The following is a 12,305-nucleotide window of genomic DNA, read 5'->3' on the forward strand; positions in this document are numbered from 1 at the left end:
TCAAGATGACACGACAGAACTATAATCCAATTTTTTTTCTATTGGAATCAATTAATTTGACATTATTTAAATGTAAATCTAAAAAATAAGAAACAAAGTACGAGTAATATGAAGATTAAAAAAAACTTTGGCGACGAAGGCATTATAAATAAGATATAAAATCGAAAACATGTAGTATCTTCATTTTTTTGTTAAAACATATGCAGAAGCAACATTGAAAAGTTCGTGATGCCCGAATAACTTTAAGCATATCTGCGTTAGTATAACATAAAGCGGGAAAAGCTGACATCGTCAGGAAGTTAGAATATTCTACTTTGTCACGCCGCTTGAATATTCCATAGACTTCATGTAAGACCAACATTGTTTTCGCAAATGATATACCGTACAACCCCAAACGAGAAGAACTTTTGAAAGTTTGGATATATCCTACAGAAGAAGTGTATAATGCGTACTTGGAATGAAACTTTTGAATTCATTTTGCAACAGTTTCGTCTTATGTTTCCACAGACCTGGTTTAGGGCGCAATGAAGCTATTAATATGCTCGCATTTGTTATAATAATCTACAATATTGTTTACGCGATATTGTCCTGAAAAAATTCAGGATTAAATGTGAATGGAAAAAATGATCCTAACGATAGATATATGGATATCAAACATTTTTATATTATATACTACAAATAAAACGGAATGACAAATTTTGATCAACATTTTGTTTCTTAACAAGTAATAAAAATATTTGTTATAGGAACTCTTTAGGACTTTTTATATTGAAAAGGAATACGCTTTTTCAAAAATTCTATCATTTTTTAAAAAGTTCGTGAATTACTTATGTAATAACGCAAAAGTAATATATATAGTTATAAAAAATTAGATATGTTTTTATAATATGTGATAAAAATAAATGTGATATATAAAGTTATTTATGGATAATTTTAAGTAATATACTGAATAATATACTGAAATAATAATACTGAAATGAATATACTGAAATAATAATACTTATTGACAATGTTCTTTAATGTCAAAGAATTACACTGATTTATAAGGTTCTGTTTCTTAACAATTAAATAGTGATTTATGTATTTACTTCTATCCATAAAATAAAAGAAAAGTTGTAAATTATTTCAATTTGTAGAGTTTTTTTTTAAAAAATGAAATCTTTAATTTTTCAAAATATGTGGATGACGGAATTTTTTATCCTTATATTCTTTTTTAGTAATTAAGAGAATATAAAAAACAAATGTTAAAAACTTTGTTAGTACAGTATACAGTACTAAAAAATAAATCAATACAATCGGTTAAATGATCTATATTTACACTAATAAAAGATTTCATAATATTAAGTGCTATTCTTGCTTACTTTGTGCATTTCTGAAATTTACGACTATCATGAACAGTAGGTAATCTCATTCAATTCATTAAAATTTTCTACACCGTTACGCGCAGCTTTGTCAATTTATCGAAACTATTTGCAATTATCAATGTAAATTACCATTACACTGAAACCAGCGTTCGAGCTGGTGTGTTAAATTAATAACATGCCGTTAAAATGAAAATATTGTGAAACTAGTGTTCTATCATTATTAGCTAATATTTCGTAGCTGTCCGTTTAGTTGCTATTTGGAGAGAAGTTTTGAATTTACCTCGCGTGTTACTTTAATGAAACAACGACGATGTTTGCTCATGTAATTGCAGGAAACGAAGCTACTCGCCTTTATTCGCCGATAGCAGGCACGTGTGCGTAAAGTATATGACGTATTGATCGTGCGAAAGCTGTTCATAGAGAATGCAAAAGCATGTGTGTTGTGTATTGGTCTATATATGCGAATATGTACATACATAGTATGTGAGACCGTTTCCATTCCATTCGCTTTTCTATCCAAGCGTGAAAACGAGAAAGCTGGCAAGTCAACATTATTTATTGATTGTACACCAAGTAAATTAAATTGAAGGCTCGAGTGCAACAACCAAGCGAGCTCAGTTTTCTCGATAAACAAGTTAGTTGCCATTTGTTCTGAATGAATGGTAGCCTACTGAATGCAAAAAAGTTTGAATGCTAACAATAATTTAACAGATATGATGAAAAAGACAGTGGACAGTTTTAATATTGAGCATAACCATTCGTAAAATTGGCAGCCGATTTTCCTAATAATCGAAATATATTGTAAATGCAGATATCGAAGGCTGCAAAACTAATTAGTGAGCGCTAAGTAATTCTTTTATATGATTCTTCTTGTCTTTAATTCTTCATTGGATTTAAGTGGAAATAATCACATTAAAAAATCACTAAGCACACTCACTGATCAGTTTTCTCTGCTGAACACAGCTAATGTATCCTATGTTTATTTCATTTATCATGTGTGAGATGTAATTAAGAACAATATTCTATAAAATCTTTTACGAATAGATATTTTACAAATAGATATATTACGAATATACTGCACTTTATTTGCATCGGATAAGCAATAAGTTATTGTATTATGTGGAAAGGATTGTTAATGATATAAAAGCATATATGCCAGCTGCACCTTTGCTTTAATATAATAATGTGTAAAACAAATAGCAGGGGCGAAATCTAAAGCAGCAGTGCGCATAATAAATTTGAATAGAGCGTGAATAGAGCGACTAACATCGGGACGATGTCTGTCGAATTATTACTGAAAAGAACCGGAGGAGTCTTGCAAAGGTGTGAATGAAGAAAAGAATTTCTAGCAGGAAACCTTGGATTTATTTTTTAATTACAGAATAATTCCGGTATCTATGCCGCGCGAAGATTTATGCGGCAAAAGAAATAGAAGGAGTTGAAGTAATGTGTTCTGTTATACGCAACTGTTCTGTTATATAGATGCCTTTATATTATATGTTATATATTATATATTAATATTGTACTGTGATTGCAGTTTTTTACTATTAATATTGATAAAATTATTATCAGTTAAATCGATTTGTCAATGTGAATAATTCATATATCATAATCCATATAACATAATCCATATAAAATGATTATTGTAGAAATTGCAAAAGGTTTAATAATACTTGATGATACATAAGTGTAAGGGGATAATAAAGAATAGAGTATAGCAAGTGCTTATAGCTCTTATATTCTTTGTTTAGTTTGATGTCTATTTATTCTGTACACCTGTTTGGAATATACGACATTTTTAGTGGACGAGATTTATGCCCAAAGCATACAGATTGGATTCAGTGCAGTAAATGCAATAAATGCATTACATAAAATATGTACGTCATATCATAACATTTGTAATATATGTAAAAGATTGTAATTTATATTATCTCTTACTGCGTACATATACATATTTATCATTCTTATTATTTAATAAAACTTTGTAAATATATTGTATAGTTATTGTGTTATTTTATCTTATTTGTAAGCATTATTTGTAAATTTTTCATGGGCTGTACTTCTCAAATAAAATCACCCATTCTTCTTATAAATACTCTTATAAATACTTTTATAAATACATGTATATCTCACCTCTACACGATATATAGCAAAAACACAAAAGTTTCAAGTCTTCTTTTTAGTACAAAAAATAAATATTTCTGATTTTTAATATTTTTTTCATAGTATTGTAAACAATATAAAGTTCTTTTAGTTTTAATAGTAAACAAAAGTTTTTACTTGTATAATTCATTTACCTTAAACATAGTAAATAATACTTAGGCTCAGTTTCACTTAGGTGTCAAAGTTAATCAAGGTTCAACTTGTTTTTCATCTCTTTCCAATTCTAGAATTGGAAAGGGATAATGAATAAATTGAATGAATAAGTTGCTTAAGAACCATGTTGCTTTAACCATGAGTTGTGAAATTAGACCTTACAGTTAATTCTTAACTGAGGTTCAACCACAGACTTCCATAATAGACTGTCGATTTCGCCTCCATGTTTGAAAACAGCGCTAGGTAACGCCATATATGTGTTCATTCACTCTCACATGTATAAATCACACGGATAATAAATATTTTCATATAAATTTACATGATACTCACAGACATGATGCACACATACGCATATATGAATTGAACAAAGATAAATCGAAAACAAGGATAGATCGGATCAGATTAATCTCTTTCTATCATTTATTGAATCAGTAGTTTAGAATCAGTAGTTATAGAAGTCTGTGGGTTCAATTTATTTTTCCTATCTTTTCAATTCTAAAATTGGAAAGAGATGACGAATACATTGAATTTCGGTTAAGAGTACTCATGAGTTATGGAATTGGGCCTTAATAGATTAGTTTTGTTAGGTGCAGCGCTTATATCGGAATTACCTTACCAAAATCTAATATCGGTATTCTGGCGCTCATTAACTTAACTTTCTTGTTTTTCAATTCCTTACCCACAATATTGTGCACGATTTGCAGTATTAATGGACGATTTGACCTTACAATTAAACCGGTTATCTAATTCTTCGATAATCAATACGCCGTTAATTGTCGGTTTGATTTATAATTAAGCTTGTAACCAGATAATAAATGCCAAAATACATCGATCGTGTCCAATTCAGGATGTGATAAACAATACGATGCTCGAACTGTGTATGTTCATAAATTTAATTATATCTTTCGGATTTTTTGTTTTGAAAAGCGTTTTTTTTAGCACATATATCTTCCATTTAGAGAATAAATGTGTTATATACAAATATGTTATTATAATTGCAATACTTTTATCACAAGTATGTGTACAATTGTGTACTCACACTTGTGTATGTTTTAACGTTGCTACTATATAGGTATCTGATACATACTGTTAAAATATAATAAATTATGAATAGTTATATAATTTAGTTAAAAAAAAAATGTCTAAATGGTAATCACATTTATTACATTACTTTTAAAAATATGTTATTCTAAAGGAATTGTTGATATTATTTTTATAAATAATTTTACAAATTAGTTTCTTTCTTCAATTTTTTTTGCCAGTTCATTCAAATTCTTTTATTTTTTATTTGAATTTATATTAAAAAAATTGGTATATATTAAAAAATATATATTATACGTATCTATGTCCAAAGTATAAAGAGTAGCTTTATGTAATTATGTTATAATTATGTAATTATGTTATAAAGAGAAGCCATTTTATGAATAAATTATAATTAATTATAATTTCTCATAAATTAAAACAACATGCACTTTGAAATTAGCAGAGCAATATAGCGGGAAACTGATTAAAACTACAAAATTTCATAATTTTAAAATTCTTTTTTCTAATATTTTGATAAAATGTAACATATAATATATTGCTCTTTATGCTTTCAAAAATTATTTGTCACTGGTTATATGTTAATAATACAGTACAGACTTTCGAGCAAAAATGTCGACTACGAATATATTCACATATTTAAAAACTGTTTATATTCACCTTGTTTATAGATAGACATTATATCAAAAATATCAAATAATAAACAGGTTTTACAAAAACTAAAAATTACAATACAAAATAAAATTACAATACAATCCCAATTTTTTAATAATAAAGCTTACAAATAAAAAATTATCTTTAATATTTTAGTAGAATAGATATCGCTTGTTTACAATTCCGATTATATACAAAACGATTTGTTAATCACTAATGACTAATTTTTAAAAAGATTTGATGTATATAATTTGTCCATTCAAAAAAATGAAACTTGAAGATTGAGATTGCATAAAATTATATCAATCAGAATAAGTATTTACTTTTATCTTATCGTTCTGGTTAATCAAATTATGCAATCTTAATAATATGGCGACTTTTATGGAGACATGTTGATTTTTTATCTGTACAATTATGTTTTGACTGAATAGGATTTTAAAAAAGAGAGTTTTAAAAATTAAAAATATTCATGAAAATAGAGAATGAATAGTTAAAAATCTAGTCAATATTTAATTCATAATTTTTTATTCGATATTTTTATATCAAATTGCAAAAAATATTGAATATTCGATATTATTGAATAGCAATAAACATCTCTAATACAATATAATGTCATATAAAGTATATGTAGTTAACAAATATGTGTACTTAAATCTCTGAGTGAAATATTATGACAAAACTTCTATATAATTAACGAAATAACAAGTGAATGAATAACAAGCAAATAATTGTAATTTATTCAGTCACACCTATTAGCATACAGAATAATGTCTGCCTAAACTTTTAGCTTATCTTATAATTAGTAAGCGGATTAATAGCACATTAATTTTCAATATTTGCTCGCGCATTCACGCGTGGAATCAATACATTAATTATCACCTGAAAATCAGACGGCTGATGTTAACTAGTACTGGCTTTGGTTCTAAATGAAATTTGTGGTGAAAGGAAACGTCCGATATCTGCATAGATATCCAATTAATTTTTCCATTTCTGGCATTTTGATGAATGAACAGATTCTTTCAAATTTTAATTACGATCGACGCAAGTCAATATACATTCAAAACAGCTTTCCTTCATTTAGCATGTAAGAGATTTACAATTAATTATTCACAGTACAAAGGATCGAGCAGGACCGAGCTTATTACGGAAGAGCATGATCCGTATGAATTCATGGAAGATCTATTCGGCACCGACATAGTGTAACGCATCAACGATTCACCGTCAATGCGAACGGAATTGACGCGCGCGATCGATCAACGTCCAATTCGCGGACCAACGGCTTCGTTCGTTTACGTGGTACAAATAAAATTCTCGGAAACGTAGCGGGATGTGCCCGTACGCTTGATTGTTGGAAATATTGCGGGCAAGAGCAAATAAAACGTCGCAAACTCGAAACGTACGAGTTTCAAACACAGTCTCTGATTCCGTAGAGAGCTCTCACGTAACGGTGTAAAATGGGAATGTCGATGAGTATTCGAAGAGGAAATTATATTTCGAATTTCAAGCTTAATTATACGTACAGTTTAACATATAGATGTGCAGTATCAAGGAATTCACAATCTATTTCTATATTTTACACTATGTCCTAGCATTTAATGTGCATTTTTTTTAAGTAAAAATATACAGGATGCTGCTGATCAATAAGTCGGCTTGCTTATCTGCCTATGAGCAGGAACACGCTTTATTGTAATGCGAAATAAGATTAGATCACAAGTCTGGCGAGGAAGAAACAAAAGAAATTAAATTTTACATAAGGCAGATAGGTAACCTAACTTACTGATCTTATATCGACAGTACCCTGCATATAAAATTATATAAATAATGTGTGTAAAAATTACACAGTTTATAACAAAAATATATAAAATTGTGTATTTTTAGAGAATTATAATACTTTTATCTTAAATTTCAAAAAGATATATATTAGAAAAAGTACAATAATAAATTTTATAATTTCTATTTATTTGTAAGATGTGACTTTACGTGTGTATAAATATATATAAATATTACGTGTGTATATATATTTAATAGCAGATTCTAAAATTATCCATTAGAATTGTAATTATATAATTCTTTTTATAGTGTATATATTATATTATATTCTTTCATCTTAAAGACTTCATTGCATTGATTTGCAAAATATTTTTATATGTGCTACTTTCTCAAATTTCTTCCATATTCTGAGAATTTATCTCTAAAGAATATTTTATATAGTTATGTATAGTTTATAGATACATAGTTATACAATATTTAATATATGTATATTTTATAATTATACACATAAAATAATTATCAAGTTTTTTCTTTTCTTGTCACAAATGTACTCGATAGACAGGCAGTAAGACAAACACTTCGTAATTTGCAAATAAATGAATTTGCAAAAAACAAATTTTATGTGTTATTTTTATCCACTTTATTTTCTTTTCTTGCAGAACTTGTCTTCTCATTCGCGCGCTCGTAAATGCTGAGGATCCAAACTGAGATGCACTGCGTATCAAGAATCTATTACACGTCGAAGTTATACATCATTTTGCAAATGCATACAGACGACTCGTGAGTCGTGAGCGAACTTTCGAGTGCGTCATTAGACGCGCTCAAACGTTCGCAACTGTGCATATTCTCAACGACCTCAATGATGAAGAAGCTGTGCTTAAAAAAGCTGGTCGGCCATCATCAAGGCGGACTCTTAAAAATTCGCGACCGACAGGGATGAAAAGTACGTTAGGATATTTAATTATCAACTTTGCCTTTGTTTCCTCTTTTTAAGACTTATTATGTCTGTCAAATTTTATTGACAGAAAAAATAATCGGATTTAAAATAGTTTACATAATTTCTTTTTATTATACGAAAAGAATAGACAGTATTTTTAAGAAACATTATTAATCTAGAATCTTATTATGATGTTTTATATTATTATATTGAATAGTATCGTATCTTGTAATTGACAATTTAGTTTTTAATACAATTTTGCTACATTAATTTGATTATAAAATAATTAAATTAATACATAACAAAATTACATTAAGAATTCATAATTAAACAAATATATTATAAAATTTCTTTCAAAAAATTTATTACACTGTAAATTATATGTCAAAATATAATCAAATTTTATTTAAAAAATTATTTTTAAATGTATGAAATACGTGAACAATAATTTAATCCTTAGAAGTCATTTAATATCTTTACTGAAATTGTATTAAAGAAATTGTATTATTTTATATCTATAATTAAACAAGATTATAAGATTCATTATTATGTAAGACTCCTTTCGAAATTTATCGCACATAAATTATATGATAAAGACATATAATAAGATTTCATTTAAAAAAAGATTATTTTCAGTAACGTACAAAATACGCGTGCCTCGAACGGGACACGGGTGTCTCGTATGGGGATTCGACACCGTAATCGCGTGGGGAAATAAACGACCAAACGATGATGATGGAACACAAACAAACGATACTGCTGGCACCCTCACTCAGCAACAGCAGTTGTTGGCGAAGCGGCACATCCGATGCCGCTTGGACAGGTCCGGGCCCTGGAGAGTTGATACGAGCTGCTCTGATATTGCTACTCAGTCTTGGTATCCTATGCGCCAATCTACTGGTGATATGTGTTATCAATAGCAGACAGTACAGCAAATATATACATGCTCAGGTAAGTACATTTTTAAGATATGTAATTTAATTTACGCAACTTTTTAAAAACAAATTAAAGTTCATTGCTTTATTGACAAAATTTCTATCTTGTTAAATATGAATTTTAATAGTCAATCCTTTTGTTTTTATTGTAAAATAATAATAATTACGAAATCTATAAAAATCTCAAACTGTCAGAATGTTAGAAAGAACAATACAGATTTTCCTAAAAATTTCGTTTGTTATTTGAAAGATGGAAAGATGAATATGATTAATGCTCTCAATGAGAAATTCTTTATATATAAACATCTAAATATAGCTAACAAAAAAAAGTTAAAATATTTATACAATGTAATGAAATTAATATTATATATTTGTTTTTTTATCTTCTAAAAGGATTACGATAAAATATTAGTTACGTGAATGTACGAAGGTTTCAGTCGGTGCCATAACTCACAGTCTGTGATGGAAGGGTTCGCGGTATTTTCTCCATTTCTCTCTTCCTCCTATGTAAATCAGTCTGAAGTGGTTAGCTGCTCGAAATACAGGACAGTCATGTTTCTGGATTCTAAATGAGTCGAGTTTCGTAGAGACTGATGATGCCCGCAAAAAATTGTACATTTGTAAATGTTTTATTCCTTATTTTTTGATTAATTACATTTTTTACCATTATACGTTTGTAATATACTGAGAATATTTTTACCAAAACGCAATATATGTACATGCAATAAAATATTCCTTAATATTAATCGATTTTTATTGCATAAATATGTAAATTTTTCTGGAGAAAAGATACAGATTATAGATAGATAAATTATATAACTGTGGGTATGTAAAATATATTCTTATTTCGATGCTGTGAAACCTACATTAGTTTAAATCCTTTTCGAGAAACCATTATTCTAACAATCGTTTATCTCGATTTGTTATCGGGATTTATACAATCTCCTACACTGTAGATATTATCACTAATGAAGTTTAACTTTTCTGTACTGCTTTTTCTGACTCCTTTTCAATTTTCTTTTTCTACCTAGTGACTTCGCACTTTCAGATCTAATTTATGTATATGTAAAAGTTACGTAACCTACTAAATATGTATACGAAAGTAACTTCAATTTTTTATGCAATTATTAGCGAGAGTAGAAAGTAATAATGCAAAATTGAAGGATAAAACTACATAAAACTTCAATAATTGAAAACACATTATATTTTTTACTTTGTCTTGAAAATTAAACTCTTTTTTAATGTTGCATATATAGATTTCTATAAACATTTTAATTTAGTAAATAAATTTAATCTAAATTTAGTAAACAGTCAGTTGAATTAACTAATCTAAACTAATCTAAACATTCTAAATTGATGCTTAAAATGGACCACAATTAGTGAAAAGAAATTTCCTTTAAGTCAATCGATATTTTCTCTCGCTACATATCTCATGACGGAACTAATGTCGCGTGCATGTTACACAACAATTCGATAATGACGTCCCTTGACACTGACCAAGACGATCAACAGGTTCTCTTCAATTTTCTTCCAGCCCAGATATTTGCTGACAAGCTTAGCAAGTAATGACCTAGCGATTGGTCTTTTAGTGACGCCTTTCGGTTTCTTACCAGCTGTTTACGGATGTTGGCCGTACGGTGAAGTTGTCTGTCAAATTCAGGTAACTTGTACAATATTAACTATTTTTTAAATAGTTTTATATTTATCTTTGAATACATAGATTTGTTTGTTGTCCTATTATAATTAATGCATACTACTACATAAATATAAAATTGATACATATATAATATGTAACTTGATAATATATTTTATATTGATAGTATTTTTTTTATTGTGCTATAATAAATGTTAACTTGAATATAAACGTTGGAAATTACGACATCACCTATAACGTTGAGTGTTAAAGAGCCGTTCAATAACCTCAAACCTCGACAGCATTTCTTTGCCAGAAATCGAGGAATTTATAGGAAATCTCGAAATGGTATTCGCGATGCTTGGCAGGAAATTATTATCGTTTGAAACTCGTGGCTGCGCTTCCGGCAGCCGGTACTTCTTCCGCCATTTCCTCTACCAGTCGGCGACTGCGACGTTATCGGAGTTCCTGGCGATAATCTTTACGCATTGCTCCTTTCCCTCCGATCCCTTCCTCGTTCTCTATGCCATCTTCTGAGGTAACGGTCTGATTTGTGACTGTATATTTCTTGATTTCGCACGTGCTAAACTCCGGAATGTACCGTTTCGTTGGTAGATCTCGAATTTCATGGGTATTGGCTTATCTAGCCGTAACGGAAATTGCCGTAATACCTGCGAAATTAGTAAACATAAGTTATACATATATTATATATATTAAATACAACTTTACTCGCTTTGTTATCAACTTTAATTTATAACAAGTATTGTTGCGTAGCATAATTTAATGTTCGTTAAAAAATTTATTTTTTTTTTAATAATAAAGAAAAATTCAGCATATTGTAGTATACCTGTGTACTTCTGCTCTCTGATTATTTAATATAATGATACGGTTAATTAACTTATATAATATAATAAACTATAATATAAACTATAAAAATTCTATAGTCTCTAATGAATTAAATCGATAAGGAATAAAACACTTTTGAAAGCTGAATAATATTGCAATTATTGTTTTATTGTATATATAACAATTGAAGACGTTTCGATCTTTTTAATGTGGATCTTCTTTAGTAAATACAACATTAATGATAAGACTAAAATATACAATAATTACAGTTAAATACAAAATTGAATACATAATATAGTGACAATGTAGAACATATTTCTGTACGCTTGTGAATAAAAAATATCGAGAGAAAATTAATTTTAGTAACTTCAAATCATAAAATTTAATAAAAATTTGACAAGGAAATCATAGAAAAAGAGAAAGGAATTTTCTCGTTAAGTAGAAAGATATAATAAAGATTTATTCTGTTATAGTTTCATTTATATTAATTTCTTTTTAAAACCAAATGCTGGATGTTAATTAATATTTGTGATGTTTAATCACAAATGAATTTTTATTAGTTTGTTTCTTTATTTGATTATTCCTGTCAATAATATAAACAATAGAAAAATAGTAAATTTGTGATAGTATTGGTCGAGACATTAAATATATCGTTTTTTATAGGATCGTTGTATATATATATATACACACACACACACACACACACACACACACACACACACGACACGACACACGCGCGCGCGCGCACACACACACACGCGCGCGACACACACACACACACACACACACATATATATATATACTACATA

The 12,305-nt window shown here is 28.5% G+C and overlaps 1 protein-coding gene across 1 annotated transcript in view; it reads left to right on the top strand.

Annotated features, from left to right (window-relative positions):
* Positions 1 to 8,811: 8,811 nt before the first annotated feature.
* LOC105625749 (trace amine-associated receptor 9) overlaps positions 8,812 to 12,305 on the top strand; it is a 39,042-nt gene continuing 35,548 nt past the window's right edge. Inside the window, exons 1-2 of the mRNA XM_012207072.1 lie at positions 8,812 to 9,033; positions 10,552 to 10,677. Coding sequence (XP_012062462.1) covers positions 8,812 to 9,033; positions 10,552 to 10,677 — 348 coding nt within the window. The remainder of the gene's footprint in view (positions 9,034 to 10,551; positions 10,678 to 12,305) is intronic.

The sequence above is a fragment of the Atta cephalotes genome (assembly GCF_000143395.1).
Source record: "Atta cephalotes unplaced genomic scaffold scaffold00001, whole genome shotgun sequence".
Lineage (NCBI taxonomy): Eukaryota > Metazoa > Arthropoda > Insecta > Hymenoptera > Formicidae > Atta > Atta cephalotes.